This window comes from Cottoperca gobio, chromosome 9 (assembly GCF_900634415.1).
Source record: "Cottoperca gobio chromosome 9, fCotGob3.1, whole genome shotgun sequence".
Taxonomy (NCBI): Eukaryota; Metazoa; Chordata; class Actinopteri; order Perciformes; family Bovichtidae; genus Cottoperca; species Cottoperca gobio.
This window is the reverse complement of record NC_041363.1, coordinates 4,886,414-4,908,433: the sequence shown is the minus strand read 5'-3', so window position 1 is coordinate 4,908,433 and position 22,020 is coordinate 4,886,414. Positions and strand designations below refer to the sequence as shown.

The following is a 22,020-nucleotide window of genomic DNA, read 5'->3' as shown; positions in this document are numbered from 1 at the left end:
AGATGCCCCCGTAGGCTCTTCTCTCTTCTCCTCTCGCCCGTTTAGCAGGACTTACCAACCCTGACACGTAATCAGGCGGTGTGTACACCTCAGTGGGCCACAGGGGTATCAGAAGCAGCACCCTGAGAGCCTCCACACGGCAGGACCAGCGGACATGTTCATGCCTCCAGATGAGGTGCCACACTTTGTACATATCACCTCTTACACCTTGAACCGGCACGCGCAAACACTTCGGCACAGACAGGCACGTGGAGTGTGCGTGCGCTCTCACACGCACAGACAGAGTCATGTGAGTGATTCAAGTTCCAACCTCAGGTGATAGCGAAGCAGCAGCTGTCTTTGGCTTGTGGAGGTCACACTGAAAAGACATCCACAGTTAAGCATCTTCAATCTGCCATTTGTGTCAAGACCATATTCATGAATAGATGTCATTAAAAAGACCTTAATGCATCTCCGCATGTGTTTCAAAGCAGATGTGTCTGTCAGAAGCGGCGAAGCCACAATAGCATCTTAGTCACGCCGTGCGAGCGGCTCACGCTAACGCAGTCAGACGTATCCGACACTTGTCCTCAGTCTATCATAGTGTGATCTAACTCGACTCTTCACAGTCTCCGGATCAACCCTCCGTCTCCCACAGGCTGTAAGCTGGCAGGCGTGCTTTGAATGACTGCTGAATATGTAAATGTTTGCCATTAAAGCGCTCTTTCTCTAATTTGTCTTTGGATTTCATGACTGAGTGCTTCCAATTATGGATCAATGTCTCATTTCTACACACGGGCCTCTGGGTGTGTGGAGGCACTTTTTCTGTTACAAAATGCTTTTTAATTTCTCCTCCGCCGAGACGGCCGTCCACATCACGCCCCCTAACTGCTGATCAATGAGAAATTCTGCTGCTGTAAGTCTACTGTATAATATGCACCGGTAGGATTTTTCTTTTATTTATATATATATATATATATATATATATATATATGGACCTGATCAGATTTCAACAAATGTGCAGTTTGATTTATGGAATGGCCCGTCTGGATATGTGCTGTTCATGTGTGGTACTGTATAGTGGATGCGGTGTGTGTGTGTGTGTGTGGGAATATAGGGCTGATGTGTGGTACTGTATAGTGGATGCGGTGTGTGTGTGTGTGGGAATATAGGGCTGATGTGTGTATAATTGCTTGGGTAGTAATTTAGCACTGAGCTCATTAAACGGTGCATAAAAGGGGGCTAAGTTCTGCTTAATACCTAAATGCACTCCTGACTGGGAGTTGTATACTGGCAGGACGTGCTGATATGGCGCTTTGAAACTGTAAAATGCTACTCGTGTGTTTAAAAAAAAAAAAAAAAAAGGTCCATTAGTTCAGTTCCTAGAGCCCGTGATGGCTGTTCAGGGGTTTTAGAAATCCAAAATGGTAACTAATCTTACTGTTAATTGGCTTGAGACCGCCATTGTGTCCACGTGCAGTAAATGCTCGCGTACAAAGGGATTTCAAAAAGCCTTTACAGACTTTCTCTGAGGGAAACTTCCACATTTCTGATGCAGATTGATTGTGAGTCCTGAAGGCAGTCAAGCAACTTCAGAATCTGGAGCAGGCAAGGTTGAATGAAGTTTGTCACAGTATACAAACTATTATTCATCCACAAATGTGCAATATCGTTTTAAATTCAAGATGAATCCAATAAGTAATCAAAGAATCTGTGACGTCACAGTAAATGAGCAGTCAAGTCCTCGTTACAAATGGTTCAAAGTGGAGGCAGATTGACTGTTAGTGATTACTGGGCAGCCTTTCGACAGGCTGCTAATGCACTGAACCGTTTTAGTTTGACAGCTAGAACAGAGACAATAATCTGCATAATCAGTAGTAAATGTGCAGTGAAATGTAACGTTTTCATTTAAAAGCATAGACAACGTGTGGGTGTAACATAGATTTATTGTGAGAGTCATTTAAATGGATCTCATAAGGACTCCTAAGAAGGTAGGAGTTGTGCAGGAGCAGACTCTCCATCATCAGCCCTCACCCCTCTGATCCACGGCACTGCATTAAGACTGAGCTGCGAGGCAATCACAAACCCACACAGCCGCACCAACACTGTAATGAACACAAACAACACTGCGCTGTGTACACACATGTGAAACAGCAGGAGTGTGTCAACACACACACACACACACACACGTGTGTATATTTGGTGTGCATGCATTACGTATGTGTGTGTTTTCATGTTTGCCTGCTAGCATCATTTGTTTTAAAGGTCTGTGCTGTAGTTACTAATGCCCCCCCCCCCCCCCCCCCCTTCCCCAAATATCTATGCACTACTTTCCCATAAGATCCTGATCTCGCTCTGCTGTTGCAACACATTGGACATCTGGCTCTTGTGTCCTTGTTCACCACCGACCTGCTAAACACATGCTGTAATATTGAGCTGATCCTTTGACTCTTTCACCCTTCTTTTGTCTCACAGAGTGGCAGCTTAACTTTACCCTACAGGGGGGTGGGGGGGTGTTTAAGCATAGGTTGCAATAGAGTACCATTGATCTGATGGTCTGGGCGCCTCTGGTCAATGACTCGTGTGTGTTCTCCAGGTTCTGTTGCCATGCCAACTGTGGCAGAGCTGAAAGGACCTCAGGTTTTTTCGGGTCTTTAAGGACTTTTCCCGAGGAGGACAGGCGCTGCCAGTGTCACAGCACCTGCAGGTGCAAAGGCAGGCCCGGCCGGTCACATGATGTCACCCGCAGATCAACCAGGGGGGAAGCATGTAGACCTGGGAGGGGAGGAGGGAGAGTTTATCTGCACACACATTTGCATCAGTGCCCCAGGGCTCAGTGTCTGCTGCCCCCTAGTGTGTGTGTGTGTGTGTGTGTGTGTGTGTGTGTGTGTGTGTGTGTGTGTGTGTGGATGAGTTATCAGCTGCTCTGCTGGCCGGTGCCTGCGGTTAATGCTTGTAATCCAGGTTTGAGATGAGTGCTTTGATGTGGGGAAAATTGAGTGTAACTGTCGGGACAAGTAGCAATTTATTATATTGCAATTTAGAGTTCTTTGCGATGAATAAGACGGATACAGAGTGCAACTGAGTGGAAGGTGATGTCTGATGCACAAAGGTCTGAGGTCACCGGTGATGATAGCTGCCGTCATTAGGGATCCATTACAGCACTGAGCCTCCTTCAGCTGATGGACTCTAATGATGTTGCTCTGCGGAAAAGAATTTAGTTTTGATTAGACAATTGTTGGCGTGGTGCATTTCATTAGCTCCAAGATGAGATTTTGTTGTCTGGGAATTGATCCGCCACAGTTTGAGCCTGGGCTAACAGACGGCATCTTGTGTCCCTCGAGGCAAACGAGACGAAGTTAAGAAACAAATGTAATAACGGAAATATTCCCCTCCTGACACTCGTCTACCTTTTGCAACCATCGTCCTCCCGCTCTTTATCCCCCCCCCCCAGACAAATTGACTTTTAACTAGCCTGGCTGTCTGGAGATAAAGTGTCTCGACTTTCTCGCCGCAGCATATAAAATGTTTGTGTAACATATTGTCTTTTGTGTAGAAGTGGACCGACTAAACATTTGGTTAGTAAAGGATGTGACAGCAGCTCTTCTGCGTCTACACGTGTGTCACTTCGGTATACAGAAAGAAGATTTCATGTGTGTGACAGTTGACTTGCAGAGTGAGCGACACCAGCTGAGTGGAGAGAGAGAGAGAGAGAGAGAGAGAGAGAGAGCAGCGAGTGTGAGTGTGTGTGTGTGTGTGTGTGGGAGTTGAATATGCCGGCTGATGAATGCTGCAGAACACTGTTAAGCTAATCGGAAATGTGATCCCCTTATTGGGATTGATGCACACAAGCCAGAAGCCCTCGGTTTGAGCCCATGGTTCATTATAATCGTATAATTAATAGTACTCAGCCCTTTTCTCTGTGCGCACGCTAGAAAGGGGTAAAGAATAAATGATTAAATTAAAAGGAAATACGAAGCCTATTAAAAGTGGGTTTTAATTCAGGCACTGTAGGTTATTTGAAATGTAACAGCACAACCCTTTTTTTATGAGCTCCTGGAGAATAAGATAAATGGAAATTAAACATCCCCGAATGTATTCCTCGCCAATTAGGGAGAACAAAGCAGCATGATGTAGAACACCTGGCTGAAGGTACGAAGGACTTACTGTATTGTAACATTAGTTTTATTAGTTTTTATTTTTTGTCTTAATTAGATAGCTGACAGTAGAGATGAGTGGCGAGAGAAGGGGGGAGTCCCCTGACCGTGCACAAACTGAAAACCTTTGGGTTCATGGTCAAACGCCCTAATCCCTTTAATATTATTAATGTAGTAAATTAAAGTAGTTTACAATAGTTAACACATTTTAGGTGATTTGCTATGATCAGTGATGCCAGAAGTATTCAAATATACTAAAAATACAACGTAAATCCCACAAAATGTACTAAAACTGGCAAAAATAGGGGAAATTAATCTGTAACAAAGCATCATATTTTCTGATATTGATTATGTTTTGGAATAAAATATTAATCTGTATAAAGAAGCAGAACATGGACAAATAAAACTCCCACATTTTGTTTTTACCACCACTGGTTATGATCACAAAATATTGGTTTAGCAGAACTTTGAATTTACACATCAAAGTCTGTTTGCACATGTTGAGGGCGCCGTGTGAAATCAGATATATTGCCTCAAGTGATGTCACAGGTTGCCTCACAACAGTGCTTCTTCTTAAAACATTTCATTTGTATTGCTCTTCAACATCACAGGCTACTGTACAAAGTGTACTCGACATGCTGTATGGCCTGAAGTCCCACGCCCCCCCCCCGGCACAACATTTAAAACACAGCTTCTTTAAAGCGCTCAGATTAGTTTTCAGCTGATGTCAGGTGACATCCTAAATCAAAGGTGTTGGTTTTAGTGGAGGAGAGGGACGCTCCAGTCTGTATGAAACACATGGATCCATACACACACACATGCTTGAATGCATGTATGCCCACACCCCCCCAACATAAACCACATGCATTCAGAGGCAGCTTGGTGTTAAAGTTTAATCAAATGTAAAATTGCCGTCGTTTTGAATGTCATATTGACAAGTTAATGTTAGGCGCTGGTGGCTCCCGTCAGCAGGCACTTTGTACAGAGGGATCTTTATAGCTTACATCCTGGAGAGCACTCACACCGCTGCAGGAACGTATAGCTGCTGTCAGGTGAAAGGGACTTTGAATTTGGTGTTTTTCTATTTCTTACTGTGTTTATCCCGGAGGGAAATTCTACATTGACACTTTTCTTCGACCAAGGCGCACTTTAAATCTACGAAATGCAACTTTTGAAAGATCGACTGTCAGTTTCTTCACGTTTGATCTACTGGTGATCGGCACATGGAGCACGCAGAGCAAAAGAAAGTACTCACTGTGATCTGCCACACTGGTTCAGGTTGATATCTTCTCCGTCAGAAGGTATTGCACCTATTTATTTTCTTAAATCATCACATGAATCCAGTCTTTTATCTTAAATTGTCTGTAGTCTTGTCTGATTTCCCCCGTCTTCTCTCCGCCTTTAACTCTCCTGTGGCCACTACATGCGATAGATAACCATGAACCTCCGAAGCCACAGAGGCAACTACACCTCGATGACATTTATCACTATTATGCTCATCCCTGTCTTCCCTTGTGTTTCAGGGGGGAGTTTGCACCTCTGTTCTCATCCTGTCACATATCTCTCTTTCTATTCTGGAGAAGGCTGAATTGAAAAGGTCCGCCGGGTATAGGCGTCCGAAGGTGCTTTTCCTCCTACGCTTCCTCCCAACCGCACGACCCCATCTCCCTTTTGTGTACTTTCACAGGACTGTAAAGGGAAATAACTCATCAGAAGTTCAACATGTCTTCTGTACAACTCTCGCTCTCACTCCTCTGTGAAATTGGCCTGCTCATGAATATAATTATTACAAATAAATACCAAATGGAAACTCCAGTCCAGCGGCAGTTTCTCTTTTCTTTCGCCGTCGTATGCGTTGACATTTTGGCTTTTGGACGCATAGATGACTATAATACATTCAGGGTCTGAGTGATTTGCTTTGATTGCAGAGCAGCTAATCAGAGATTCTTGACGATGTGACTTAAGGACTGCGGTTTCTGGCCGGAGCTCCCTGAGCAGAGGGAATGTGCTTCACACTGTGAACATCGGGTTCCTTTTCTCTGAAATCAGGCCTGAAATAACTGAGGCTTTGACCTCTGAGGAGGATGCTCGTCGGAAGTGGCCCCGGATAAATCACTCGACTTCACAAGCAATTCCTTGGGATGACCTACACTGATTATTAAATGGATTTTGAATAAGCAGCTTTACAGTGTTTACATTTACTCTTCCTATTCATATGCTAGTATTGTCGTCATATCAACTGTTTATGAGTTCATCATTCCCCACAATCCATCATTCACCATCATTCTGTATTCAATGGGATCAATTAAACACACAAAGCGTCACTGGGATAGTCATAAAAGTAGCCATGAAGTCAAGAAATCTGCGGATTTTAAACAACCTGAGATTAAAACCTGATCATTTAAATCCAAATCCTTAAATTTGACATAAAGATAATAATTAAATATAATATTTCATCAGCTTTGAATCGCTTTGTAATTTCAGATAAAATACAATTTGCAGAAAGTGTACATGTTGGCACCACACGTTGGTATAATGTTATTAATCAGACCCATAATCCAGACTAAGAATAATCCTGGTTCCAGCTTCCAGAGTTCAAATATAATATAATAATAATATAAATGTTAGTTGCAGCCCTAAAGCTTTTTGTATTAGATTTATGAAATATCAGTTTTTCAGTAGAGCGTGTGTCTCTCTGTTGCGCTGCTGTTTGCAGCAGAGGGCGACGGTGTAATTGAGCTTGCTGACACAATTGCATACAAACATTTGAATTTACAAACTGATGCGCTGCATTGTGCATTTGGCAAAGTGTCGTACTTGCATGTAGTAGAAGGTTCCGTGGCGCAGCGGACACGTGTAGCAGGCGTTACATTTCACAGTCGAGACATTTGTTGCATATTGATGCTTGTATTGGATTCTGAAAACTTCATCTAGCATGAGCGATTAGGTCCACAATGATTGCAGGCACATATTCAGACGCTTGGATGCTTTTGGGTACAGTATATACTGCGTGTGTGTGTGTGTGTGTGTGTGTGTCTGGGCTTCATTTTGCTGACTGGTTTATTGCTGTTCCAGGTGACGGAGCATGAGAACAGCAGAGCTTCAAGGTGCTGCTTTCAGGCACCACTGAAGCCATAAATTTGATTATTTTTTTCTCTCCACAAGTAGTTCAGAGTTTGCATGAGGCCCCCCTCTCTCTCTCACACACTCACACACACACACACACACACACAGCTGCCTCACACTGCCTTGGACCACATCTACTCTGCTTCCAGCAGCCTGCATTATGCATGTTAATGTGCCATTGTGTTTCCGTTAAACATCTCTTGTTACAGTGAATCAGCAGCGTTACGTGCTGATCTGCTGAGGTTTGTCCCTTCGTGGTATGTCCTCTACATCATACTTTATGGAGCTTATACATAAAACATACAAAAGTCTGGCCTGAGCTTTAAATGTTTTGCCAGACATCATTCTGTTGTGTTCATGATGATAGATGTCTGAAATCAATTGGACCTGAAAATGTCACTTTATTCAAGTCCCCTATGTCTCTCTCTCTCTCTCTTATTCTTTAATCCCCATCGGGTGTGACAGTGGGCACACGGATGCTATCACATCAGGGAGAGATTAAACAAGGAGTGTCACATTGACACAGTGAGTTTGATAACGGGACAATAGAAGCTCTTTCAATTACAGCTCTTTCTTCAGAGAAATCTGCTAAAAAGGAAATTCCTCCAATAACTTTGTCCTATATCTGTTTGTTCTTTTTGACATTTAAATCTATCGTTCTTTAACCTTCCTGCAGCCTAAACTCAACAGCTCTTTAACACGCCTCATCAAGATAAGATGGAGCTGAATCACCTCTGCAAAGAGCTTTTCAGTGTAATAAGAGACGGCGGCGGAACAATAGAAGTTTGGATGTGTTGATGGTACGTTAGCAAAGGACATGTGGAAGGTGTTGTGCCAAGCTAAACTAACGTGTAAACGTGAGCGCTACCTGCTAACGCCTCGTTATTGATCCTTTTTTATATTTGCAAAGTAAAGATGAAACTATGAATGCATTAATCTCTTTGCAAATATTTGGATAATTGATTAAATGTGTGTAAGATTTAGGACTTATTGTCAGAAATGGAATATATTATTCATTACTATGTTTTCCTTCGTGTATAATCACCTGAAACTAAGAATCGTTGGGTTTTCGTTAGTTTAGAACGAGCCCTTCATATCTCACCTTCCAGTTACTGACACAGGAACAGCTCAGAGCATGACTTTGATGATTTGCAGCAGGACACGAGCTCCAGAGTTGCACACGCGGCTGGACAAAGGTTTCTTCCACGACTGGCTCGAAGATGCATCAGGGCAAGAAAAAGGAGCCTGAAGAAAGAACAACAGGGACTTTGCATGAGCAGCTATCTTCAGAGAAGCAGGTAGACTCGGTCCAGTGAAGCTCAGCAGCGGGACAACTCGATATGAAGCTCCAATCTCAAAGGAGGACAAGCTGGAGAGGCTGATCAGGCAAGAAAGTATCTTGGTCTTCCAAGACGCCTCAGTAGCATATGGCTCTATGGCAAAGGAATCCTAACGCTACCCATCTACAGTCTCTCTGAAGCTTTACTGTGTGCCAAGCAGAACAAGCTATTTCAAGACAGCACCCTGGGCTTCAGGAATAAGTCATATGCATTTTATAGATCAAACCATTAAAGCAATATAGTCACAATTTATGAAATATGCTTATTTGTTTACTTGCCAAGAGCTATATCTGAGAGTGCTATCAATCTTCTCCTCCAACTCTCGGCAAGAGAAAAGGAAAAAAGTTTCTTCCTAAAATATCCAACTTTTCCTTTAATTTACAAAATAATAAGCAGATGAATCGACAATGAAAATAAAGATTTCTAAGATGAAATGTAGCTTTAAACTCTTCAGTTGAAATGACACAAATGTTCTGCAGTCATTTTGAGTGTAGCCAACACACAACCGTCTTTGTAATCTGTGTCAAGCAGTGGCTTTACTTTGTCATTTTGATGTATAAAAATGGTACATGTAGCATCTTAATGGTGCCAAGTTATGTGTCACTGCGTATCCTAAAGATCTGTGTCGTGGTGATGAATGCACCTAAACAGCATCCTCGCTGCCATCTCTCTGCTATCCTCAGTGAGTCAGCTGTCAGCGGTCTCGGGCAGCACCTTGTCAACTCTGATTCCCTCTCCATTTTGCTCTCTAAAGCCAGAGGGCCAGCTGCTTCCAACTTAAGGGGCCTTTTATCTACTGAGCCCCTCTCTATCGCCTGTGGCTGCCCTCCGGTCGTCTGTCTGGCCTCAGATTTAGTCAAACCATGGCTAGTTTACAGATAATTATCAGACTGAGACCAGCTGTGTGGCACGCATCCACAGGCCCTTTGTTGCTAATTGAATTAGACCCCATGCTGGAAGTGACAGAGAAAAAAAACAGTTTCCCCCAGCGAGCCGTGTGATTAGCAGACTTTGAGGAGGGCAGGTCGGCTCAGGTTGGCACGCTGGTGTATTGTGGTCTGAGTCATATTCACCCTGACACCGATGCTTTTGTCAGGTTTCATTTTATGACGTGTGTCAATGGGGGTCAAGTACAGCGGACGAAAAAAGGGACTCCTGCCAGGCTTCCTACGTGAGGTAATGAGCCACAACGTTTACTGTTCCCTCTCTTTGCCGTCTACTTTACAACTTATTGGCTAGCTAGATATACAACCTGCGGCAGCTCTGGTTTCTAAGAGTCGTCATAAAAAAAAAAATGCCCATAAATAAACCACTTTCGCCGTGAACATTTTATTTATCACAGTTGCAGCTTTTCACAATTTCTTGCTAAATCGCAAACACACGCGTGCGCACCTTCTCCACACACTGCCGTATAGTTTCCATTCATTTCCATGTCATCAATCGAAGCCAAGTAATGGCAAAGTAAAATGGTAGTTTTCTATTTCTTCTCTTTATATTGCTGTCATCTTGTCAAGTCCTCTTTTGAAATTGGATATTTCTGTCATAAAAAAACTGAATTAACAACATGTCTGCATTTGAAAATAAAGCAGAGGGACTATTTTTACCCTACAATGTAAATTCATAGAAGGAATACAAAAACTGGATCGTGCGAGGAGGGAATAATTGGCATCTCTGAAGAGGGGACGAAAGATAATAACAACCTATCTTTTCTGAAGGCCCTTTAACTTTGTGAAGCTGTCAGTTTACCTCCTGTACTTAGTAATGTATGTACAGTATCACCTTCGTTCCTTCTGCCTGTCTCATGCGTGCGTAAAGTGTGTGATATCCGCCCGGGTTAAAGCTGTAGGAAGGAGGCCAGGTGGGCTGATGGCTGACACGGGTCCTACGTGACGCTCGCTGACTCTGGAGCTCTAAAAAAAAAAAAAAAAAGTTTATTTCTGGACATTCAACACATCATCTGTTTGCCCGATGAACCTCATGGCGTTACGGGTCTGAGATTAGCATCTGTCTTTTCCCACAGCATTGTGGGACGGTTATGTAAGATGTCGTACTACGCCTTCAGTGGCTCGGTGCTCTGATTGGTACGCCGTTATGAAATGTGACACAAGTTATTTGGTTGTCATCTTAATTATTCATACACACCTCTGTTGGATGTGAAAATTGGGTTGTTGTGCTCCGCTGCACGACAACTCTTTCATTCTCTCAGAATAAAACTGAATAAAATTAAACCTATGTGAAGATGAGAGCAGTGGATAAAACATTTTCTATTATTTAGTGTTTCACTGTTTTTAGTCCACTATTCATAATTTAGGATGTCATACATTTGTTCTGTTGTCTTTCCAAGATGTACCTCACGTGTTATTTCTCTTTACGGCAGCGCTTTGTTTGTTTGGCTTTAAAAGTTCTCTTTACTCTGCTTCATGCTTTACAGTATTTTCTACATGTTACATGCCCCCCCCCCCCCCCCCCCTCCCTTATTCATCTCTCCTCTTCTCTGCCTCTCTGCCTCATCTCAACATGTTCAAATTACAAGATGCTGTTTTGTGCCGGTGTGCCACAGAGACCATGCATGAAATGTATTGGCCCAGAGTCGCGCCATTTGACACGCAAGATGTGGCGAACAGATCTTGTGCCATTTCCCATCTCCTCCGGCTCCCGTGTAAAGCTGACCTTTCCTGCCTCCGGGCTATATTTAAACTCTGAGCACCAGAGACTTATAGCGCTACGGGGACATTTTATTATCAACGCTCTCAATTTGTCTGAATTAATTCAGGCCTGCCGTAGATCGTGCCAAAGTGTGCCGTTTATTTACACTCCGCTACGGCACACAAGGGCACCGGTGACGAACCCGACCATCAACACCTTAGCGGGGGTGACGCCTGGTGAAGCGTACCTTTTGAACTTCTCTGAGGACCAGCCATGAAATGATTCTATTTACGGTGCACATCACTTTGGAGAATTGTGAAAGGAATGAAGAAAACGTGCTGCGATATTATTCCACGATGAGGGACTTGACATTTTAAAGAATCTCAGTTGGTAAAATGTCATAGATTTCAGCCACAGACACTTTCATCAGTCGTCACTGTGTGTCGTCATTAGAGACGACAGTAGGTTGAGTGAACTCACGAGCACACGCATGCACAAACAGCCTTTTTCTTTTAAACCAATCCATCTGCTTAACCATTCACTGACACTTTTTTTCTGTAACCTGGCAGGTCTGAAATGGGAGTTCAGAGAGTGCTCCAGGTGGATCTGAAAATGGAAAGCTTCCCGGAGCCGCAGGGCAGCCGCTGGATGGCCTGGCAGGTGGAGTACCCGGCCAGTCGTGCCGCCACACAAGAGGCTGAGACGGAGATCCAACTGGCGCAGGAGGACCTAGCGGGCATCGTGCCCCTGGCCATGGTGAGTGATGCCACTTCCAGCTCACTGTGCCACTCCCACATAGATGGCTACACTGTGACATTTTGAGCACCCTATCCTTTTAATTTTATACTTTGAATGGACATTTACATATGTTTTCATTCAGCACGTCAATTAAACACTTTGCACTTTGAGAATTGCTGCACTTGGAATGAGAAAAATCATATGAATTTAATAACAAAACATATGTTTTGTAAAACATTGCAGCATGCTAGGATGATTTTAAATACTGCAGTACATTGATATTAATACAATTCTGTCAACCTTAAATTATTTCAGATTAGGATTTTACATACAGAACCAAAACAAAACCAAGTGCATGCTGGTCCTGGACCTGAGGTGACTGTTGTGCTATCCAATTTTTATAAAACAAAATAAGCCAAACACTGATTATGAATTCCTCCTGCGATACTCAACAGTATATACAATAATTACGATTAGTTCTCCCGTGACAAGCTACTCCAATCAGTAATAATACTCCAATCATGTACCCGACAACACTCTGAGACGCCATCCTGCACCGAGTCATGTCACTGATATCATGCATGTTTTCCAGGACTTTGTAGTATTACTACTTTTAGTGAAGTAAAAAGGATCTGAATAGTTCCCCCACTCGCTGCCGCGTGGATAAAGAAGGCAGAGCTGTGGTGAATCTCTGTGCCTGCAGACTTTGTTTGGGAGCATCTGTATCTCCCAGCAGGCCTCAGACTCCAGAGTCCAGAGTCTGGCTCTGGCCTGAGGGTAAGCCCGGAGCCGTGCGTCTCCCTCAGCGAGGAAGCAGGTACTCTGTTGTGTAGATTAAGCCGAGCTCCCCCTGTAGAACTTCAGTTCAGTGACCCAGAGTGCACTGCTTCTGGTTTAGATCGGGAGCATTCAGGTGAACAAATGAGCGACATCAATTTCTTGTTGACTTGAGAGACGTGCCGTCACATCAGCGCTGATTTCTAAAACAAAAACCTGCATTCATTTGTATTCCTGATCTGCATGATACAGACCTGAGTGTTGTCAGTGTTATTCTCTAAGTATTGCCCGTAGCGGTGTGGATGATAGATGCATATGGGTGGCTGTTCTTGGATTCAGAGGAATGCGACGCATCCTCACCCACTGATCCGTTCTCAGGATAATTGAAGCAATGTGTTTAATGCTGCAGTATTGTTCGAGTTCCTTCTCTCACATCCTTTTCATGTCACTGCTGTATCAACAGCCTGTTTGCCTTGCTCTAGGAATACATAGTTTACTCCCACACCTTCCACTGACAAAAGAATCGTTGATTTGTAATGTTCTCTCGTAAAGGCTCTACCAATAAAGAGAATTGACCAGAATTAGCTTTTGTTTTGCTTAATGACGATCACATTTCAAATATAATATCAATTCTGTGGATTTTATTTTATTTGACAAGATGGAGGAGGAAATTCCTCTTTTGTGTTTATAAAATACATTCTGTCCACTGCTTCTAACAAGCAGTCAATCAATGTCAGCTTTGACATATGCTGCTCCAGTTTTACACGGAAGAAGGGATTTTAATGGCTCATTATAAATCATGTACGTTTTTTTTTTGGCAAAAAAATCCATCTCAATTAACCCAATATTACAATTAATTGCTAAACTTGGCTAAATCAATTAGGGACAGGGTAATTTAGGCAGCAGCCTCTCAGGAGATAAAGAAGTGTTTGATGTGTACTAACACGGTGTCTGTGTGTCCTGCATGTTCACAAAGGAATCATTTTCACTTTTCCTCACCTTGATTTGCGATTCTCTTCTGAGGAGCTGTCAGGGATTCAGAAGAAGCTGCTGTAATGTCAGCATGTGTGGATACTGGGAATTAAAAAGGATCAGCTTTACTTGTAACAATTCAAGTATTCTGATCGTTGGGCTTTTACAGAAAAGTTAGGGTTGATTGGGACGATTTGATTTCATTTTATTTTTATTCCATCTCGTCTTCATTTTCTTCCAAGTGCTTCTCCCGCACAGACATCTTCCCAAGGTGCACAGCATCTCCAGCCACCCCATGGTACTTACCACACAACACAAATACTTATACATGCAGACACATTCAGAACTCATTAACTCCGTCTGTCTCCCTCTGTCCCCCTCTGTCCCCTTTCCTCGCTCCCTCACTCTCACACACACACACACACACACACACACACACACACACACACACACACACACACACACACACACACGCATATAAGGCTTTTGCAATCTGCATGCGCCAATATGAGAAAAGCACACAAGCGAGAAAGAGGAAGGCTGAATTAGATTACTTGGGATCACTGTGGCATGAAAGGGCCACAGATAAGTTCCTCTTCCTTCCCCCTGCTACACTCCTCGCTGATAGAAAAGTGGAAGTAAGGTAATGTAAGAGCAGCGCTGTCAACCCCCCTTACACACGCACACACACACACACACACACGCATCATCCCCCACCATCAACATCTTGCCTCCACCAAAGGGAAAACAAAATCAGTGATTCCAATAGAAAAGCGCTTTCTGCAAACACTAATAAAGTCATGGAGATGGAGCAGAGACTAGATGTGTGAAATATGGGCGGACAGAATATATGATATATGCCCGGTAATGACGAGTGACTGGGAGACCAGGAAGGGGTTGCAACTTCATCCAAATGTTCAGAAAATATGACTTTAAGGGGGGAACACCGATCATGCAATATGGGAATATCATAAGGGAAAAGCAGACCTAATAACACTGCACATCTAACTTCATGTCAGTAGACTGACCATAGTACATGTTCCACTACTCTGAGGTTGAGATGTGGAAGACTTATGAGAAGCAGATCTTGATGTGTTGGATAGTGTTGAACAAGTGTTCTGTGGAAATCTCTGAGACTGCGGTTCGTCAGCATTCAGCAACTGATTCTGAAATATGTCGATTTATCCTTTTTTGGCAAGCTTCAAACGTAACTTACCCACCTCGCAGAAACAGAGCAGAATTGACGTCCCCCTGATTCGCACCATCGGTCGTGTTTATGCCTCAGATTCCATCCGGCTCTCCGATCGACTAGCTGCCTTTGCTGTTAGATACATTACTTTAACTCTTTTTTTATGTAGTCTATGTGATATTTTGTGCAATAGTGGATCATTGTTGTGATCTGTGATGGAGACAGTAAATCAAGGTTACAGATTAAAAAAGAAGTAGAAAAGAAGAGCAGAGGAGAAACGATGTTTGCAGACATAGCGGAGAGGAAGAAACACACTTTTTCTTAATCAAGTTGAGAGGGGAGACTTCACAGAGCATGCTGAAGGCATCTGTTGACACAACAGCTCTGTGGTTTTGCTCTAGAAGGTCCTTTCATCTGTAATTAGCACTAATTAGTGTAATACCCAAGACTGTATTTAGCCGTAATGCAAAAGCTGTAATTTGACCAGAAATAATGTCATAAACTGAATGACTATCCATAACTGACCACGTCGCTAAAGGTTGTAATGTAATAAAGCTAATGACTATTAAAAATGTGAAGCTTGTTTTGGGTTTGATCACATTTATGGCCTATTACTTCAATGGCTCCTCAGACCCGTTCAAAGAACATTTATGTCTCGTTCTAAATTATCGTGCCCTTGCTGGAATCGATTATTATAAAAAGGTCTTTTTATTGCATTTTCCCAGCCAAGTGATGGGCTGTGCTGCGGGTGACACCTCTGGGAAAAGCAGCAGCAGCATCATTTTGAAAGACGAAACTCTCTTTTCTCCCTCTTCCCTTTGAAGAGGGGCTCCTCCTGTGTGTTACCACAGACCCACCTGCGTTGGGAGGGCTCAGAGCACCGCTCTCACCACTTTGTCACCAATTTCAAAACCGTGAAGCAGCAGTTCTGCAAATGCAGCAATTATTTCAAAAGCCGAGAAATGAAAAGAGTACTCAAAAGTTTTAGTCAGTTTAGAGCGAGGAAACGCCTCAGTACTCTCTCTGTCGAATGTAATACCGCCCGCCTGTCCTGGCTTGTCTTCACCTGCTTTTTTACATTTATTTTTAGATCTTTTCTCCTTGTTTTCTCCTCCTCTTCTCTCTCTCTGTATGCTTCTGCTTACAAACATACATTAATTTAACAATGTTTATTAATTTCCTCCCTTGTCACCTTCCGCCTCCTAATGTTGGCGTCCTCCATTTCACTTAAAGTGTGAAAGAGCTGTGTGTTTATTTGGGTCATCTTGAGATGGATCTTAAAGGCAGTAATTGGATGCCTGGGCAGATTCCTCTGCACAGTAGGAGGCTGGTCCATTATCTTTTACCATCGTCAAGTAATGCGCTCCTGTCCAGGCTGCCCTCATCATCATTACCCATGCTGTGGATGCCCGGTGATGGAGAGGGAGCAGGCGGACAGGGCATACATCATATCTGAACTCATCAGTCTTCCTGTTCCAGCCGAGACACCAAACTGTGCTCACTCACACGGGCATTCGCGGGCATAGAGATGAGGAGAAATGAAAGCAGCCGTTTGTATTCACAACCGCTCCAATGTATCGTTAAACAATACATCATCACCCTGGCCTTCTCTGGCCTCTTCTGCTCTCACATGATAAAGTCATCTATCAGCATCCTCCAATGAATGTTTCATTTTACTCCTTTCAATTCCATTCCCTCTGTTGCAATGCACATCTTCTCTGCCAGGCAAGAGAGATCAGGAGAGCCATTTATCAAACGCATAGTTAGACATACAGACACGAGCACTTGTATGCCAGCTAATCCTGCAGAAGTGCTGCATGGATGCATGCAACATCATGCAAGCGGTTCATCAAAAGAGCATGTACTGTACACTACGCTTGGAATTACATGATTTCAGTCATCCAATAACCTCAGCCACTCAGTTCCACGAGGGAGATAAAAACACAGCTTTTTCTCCACATGACATGAGTCATACATTCTACAATAAAGGGACTGATGGATGGCCGCCAAGCGAGAAATACATTAGTATCTACTACAGCTTAGAGGCGGCTGATGAAGTGGTAGTGCCGTGGATATTTATCGCTCACAACATTGTGGTATGAAACAGAGAGGAATCAATAAAGCACAGATATAGTTAACAATTATTATTTTGTTGTACAACAAACAATAATAATGAGAACACTACCTGCTTCCAAGCACAACCGCGTCGTGTCCCAACTCATAAAGAGAGTCTTAATGAACACACGAACCTTGTCTCCCAAGCATACATTGAAGCACATATGATACGACATATATGGGCTACATAGGTCATACATAGCAAACTTAATAAATAAGAAATTGTTCATTAGATTATTTTAACAGTAGCACTAATTGAGGCTGTCGCAGCTGCACTTGTGGCGCGCTACATGTGATGCTAATCAGGACAACAGATTGTGACAAATGATCACTTAATCCAGAACACGATCAAAGACCTCGACGCTGTACCTCTTCATATCTTCCATGTTCCTTCGCTGCTTTGCCATCGCGGGGTGTAAAAGGTTTTCAAAAGGGCCGACACATTGTCACTGTGAGTGCATGTATGAATACAATTGAGGAAGTGAGTAGCTGAAGTAGTGTACCTATTCAGTGAGTTACTTTCAGAAAGAACAGATGCACTCAGGTTAATAGCAAATTCCTCCAATGTCACTAAAGAAGACAATACACCCTGAGAGGCTTTTGTAATTGAAAGGCGATAAAGTGAGTGGGATACGTTTGCTACCTTTTAAAACACACACTCGCTCAACCTCCCTTGCGCAGTGTGTAATCAGAGCAAATTTCTGTCATTACATTGACATCTGATAATTATCTGTCACCATTCAGGATACTAAGCTTCCCACAATGCTTATGAAAGTTCCTCCAGCAGCGAGGTCAAATGACTTGTTTAGTCAGCTTTTGCCAATTTCAGAAGATGACCCCCCCCCCCCCCCCCACCCGATGCATTGTGTGATTTATGCATTTGTGTAAAGGTTTATTTTCGCTTTGTCTACAGTAAACGGTGAAGACCTGTACCGTTTGGAACCACTTACAGTATATTATAGTTCCTCTAATGCTGTGAACCTTCATCCCTTTCACTGCAGCCCTCTTTATTCTCCTAACCCTGTCAGTTATGGTGAAAATAGTTTGTACAGCAAGGCAAAAAAAAAACCCCGCAAGGATGAAGTGGAGGGCAGGATCCAGACTGACAGATCAATCTCAGAGTGGCAGGGGCTGTACACGTCCATATCTCACATCTCCACATCATTGTAAACATCTGACAGTCTGGCCGAGTGCTATTCATTCTGACTTTAATCGTTGCCCACTGAGGTTTGAGAGGAATGTGTGTATTTATTTTAGCCGTAATGGACTATACAGTGAAGCTGACCTTTATGCCTGCTGAGAGAGGTCTGTGTCCAGAGGCCAAGCCAAGCTAAGCCAAGCTAAGCTGCCAGTATGGATCTTGATCTGAGCCGGGAGAAGAAATCAGACCAGAGATCAGGAGGTCATCCCCCACAGGCATGGTTGGCTGTTGGTGAAGAACCCTTTATCGATCGGCTGAGTGTGATAGATATTGGGCTGAAATTGAGCAGACTGGCGCAGGCAGGGTTGCTCCCTTGCCTTTCGAGCCCCTGGGCCCAAGCTCAATGGGCAAACAGTAGGGGCACCAGTGAGACATCACAGTGCCGGAGCCAGCATCAGTCAAAGCGCCCACCAGCTGCCTCCCCTGAGCCCCTGCAGCTCTCTGTCATCTCTCGGTGAGCAGAGAGCCAGTTGTGTCCCTGGTGCCTGACCTTCATTCTTGCAGAGCTGAGTCTTACTGTTGTTGAAATTCACCAGAGACACCCGCTCCTCCCTCCTGACCCATTGATCTAGATGTATTACAGGTACGGTATTCATGAAAATTGCAGGGGATTTGTCCTACAAACGTAAAATATTGTACTTCCACGTCCAGCCATGTTTTATTCACAAGCTCATTTTCACAGCATGAAGCGCAATTCATGGCCACTGGACGCCAGAGGGTGGCTCCGCACCTCCAGTGGGATAATTTCAAACTTTATCTTGAATGCACAGACACTAATAAGCCCTTTGGTAATGCACTGATATTACTGGACAGGTATGTTTATAAGAGAGGAAGGGGGATTATTGTAACTGCAGTTCATAAACCTATTTTGTGTGTCTCCTCTGAACATAAATAGCTAAAGATAGACCCTAGATAAACTCTTTGCATTGCAGAAAATGAATAATACTGTAAGGAATCAGGACAGTTAATAAAGTCGCTGGGACAAAGGTTACCCGTAAATCATTTGCATACATCATTTACAGTTGAGAGCATTTCAGCGTTTATCAATATCCCTGTTGTGTGAATCCACTTCCATAACTGACCATGCAGCTCAAATGAAGAGGTTTCTTTAAACGTCTTCGGTTGCCCTTCTTCTGAAGATCGCGAGGGCATCAATACAACATAAATCATTCCACTACTGAGTCCTTTCTAAACTCAGGAGTTTCTGTTCACGTTTATGCAGCACTTCACTTTCAGGTACTGTGAGAAGTGCCGTGAAGAATCAGCGGCAAGCGTCTTTTAGTCTGATGTTCTCTTTCTTACCACGCTGCTTTCACAGTCACACCGGCCCGGTGATTACAAGTCAAATTCAGGTCAGACATTGAAATCCAATGCTTTTATTCTTTTATTTCAGCCAGAGACACTTTTAATATTTAAAGCATGTGGTTGTACATTTAGATGTTAGCAGAAAAGGCTCTGCTCTCTGAAGGACCTCAGAGAATCTGAGCAGCAAAGAGGATTCTGTGGATCAAATATTATCGAATGTGGCACCTACTAAAGTGTCCCCGGACATACCTGCTAATTCCAAAGCACCCATTTATCCTGTCCACACGATCCTCACCGTGATGTCCCATTACCTCTCCTTTCAAACTGACATTTTCTGGATCGAGTCCACTATCAAAGCAGCCATTAAGTCAGCCTTCCCCCTACCAGCTACAGCTAACAGTAATGAGCGGCATGAACCAGGGCACTGCCACTCGCTGGAGATGTTCTCTTTGTGTGCCACATATACTGCTGCCACCTTCATCCAGTCAGCCGCCGAAAAGGGAAGACTGGGGAGGAACTGGCTCATTGCTGGAGCAAAGAGTGGGAAGAGAAGAGAGGGGAGCAAGCGAGAGACCCTCATTAAAAGGCAGAATGTTGGCTTCACAACCATCCTGCCACTTCAATGCACTGTCATGCAGTGATGTATCGCTCTGCATGGTGCTACCAAGGCCTTTATTCCCACTCTCCTCCATGTTTCTTGTTTCTAGCCAATTAAACGCCCACTGGAATAGAAGGGAGGAAGTGCCACATTGAGCATTGCACAATGTGCAGAGAGGAGCTGATGAAAGGACATGTCTCTTTAGGTCTGCTTAATAGCTTCAGGACATTGTCTGAGTGGCGTTTAATGTCTACAGCACATAATTCACTATCCCTCTACTCCCATTTCAGTTTCCTTACACGTACACACGTACATCGCCACGGGTTGAAAATGTTTATCAGAACTATGAATATTTCATTTAGAGTACGTTGAGTATTGGCATACTTCATTCATGGCCCCTTTTGATGCTTTTGCTCAGGAAAAGTCGCATGAAAGATCATAAAGAGACTCGTGTCCAATGACAAGTCATTAATCATTGTGGTGAAAACAGCAGATGTTTTTTAGGTGTTTTGGTTTCCAGGTTTTCGCACTACCTTGACTTGTGCTTTTGGGTTTATCCGGTAAGCTTGTTGGCTTTCGAGCAGCAGGAATAGGTGTACACACTAAGCATATATACTGTGTTTACCACCCTCTCTTGTCTCTTCTGCTCCATGAATAATGCAGGCCCGAAAAATCCCCAACTCAACACTCTGCTTGACCCGTTCATTTGTTGCCGTAGCCATGGTGAGGTCAGAATGTGGATGTGTTAGTGCAGGTAGAAGCAGAGGCTAAACGCAACAGCAGGACGGGCAGCAGCTTCGCTACTTCTCATGCTGCCCGTGTCACTCAGGCTGACACCATAAATCTCACTTATTTTCAGATCCAACCGAGACACAGGCAGAATTACGGCCCAGAGCACATTACCAGCCACAGCAGCGTGCTGAATGCTAACAGAGGGTTCCTTGATAAAGCAGACAGGCAGTTCTCCCACAGATTATTGAACAAAATCTGTGAGACTTGAGGGAGCAGATTGGCTAGTATGAAAAGCACAAACACCAGCGTCAACAAAGCATCCATAGAAACGTCTTTAAATATATCAAATGTCAAAGCTGTCCCATGTGCGTTAGTTTAGTGCCGTACACATATTATTATTATTCTCATTATCTTTTTTTCTTATGCACAGAGAGGTGAAGGACAAAAATATAAGACGAGGAGAACTCGATTCACATTAACGTCTGTTCTGATCAACGCTCTTTGTTTTTACCCAAGATTCCCACAGAGGCTTTTTTTAAGGTGGTTTATGTGATAACCTTAGAGAGACTCATTCTAAACCAATGGCTTCTTCTACCTTTATCAACCAACCGTAGCGGGCGACCGCTCCAGGGCCAGAGGCTCTCGGCGTCCCAAAGGCTCCATGTTCACTATGGAGGACTATTAGTTTGGTAATAACACCTGCTAAAAACACGATCTAATCTGGAATAACAGGAGCATTAATCCGGCCCTAAAGGACATAAAACATTACTTCAGGTCCAGGTTTGTAGCATTTTCGCCCCAGGCTCACTTAAAAGGGTTAATTTAAGGTTAAATATGCCTACTGGTGTATTCAGAGGGAATATCTCCCCTTAAACGTGAATCTATTTCAACGTCCACTTTGATAGTCAGTGGCCATGGTGTCGTCTAAGGGAGATAATCCATTCCATCGCGCTCTTCATGGTGTGTTATTTTCCAATAATGTCACAGTCCCTCATGGATTATCTTTTAATAAATCTCTGCCACATTACTCTTGAAACAATAATTGTGAGCAGATATGGACATTACCAACAGGCTCTGGCTATATTGAGTCATTTCGTTAGATTCGTCAGGTGAATTATTGTTTGATACAAAGGCAAACTGTTTTA

General features: G+C 43.5%; 1 protein-coding gene across 1 annotated transcript in view; it reads left to right on the top strand.

Annotated features, from left to right (window-relative positions):
* si:dkeyp-14d3.1 (transmembrane protein 132C) overlaps positions 1-22,020 on the top strand; it is an 86,236-nt gene that overhangs the window by 43,403 nt on the left and 20,813 nt on the right. Inside the window, 1 exon segment of the mRNA XM_029440204.1 lies at positions 11,818-12,004. Within this exon segment, the coding sequence (XP_029296064.1) occupies positions 11,818-12,004 (187 nt within the window).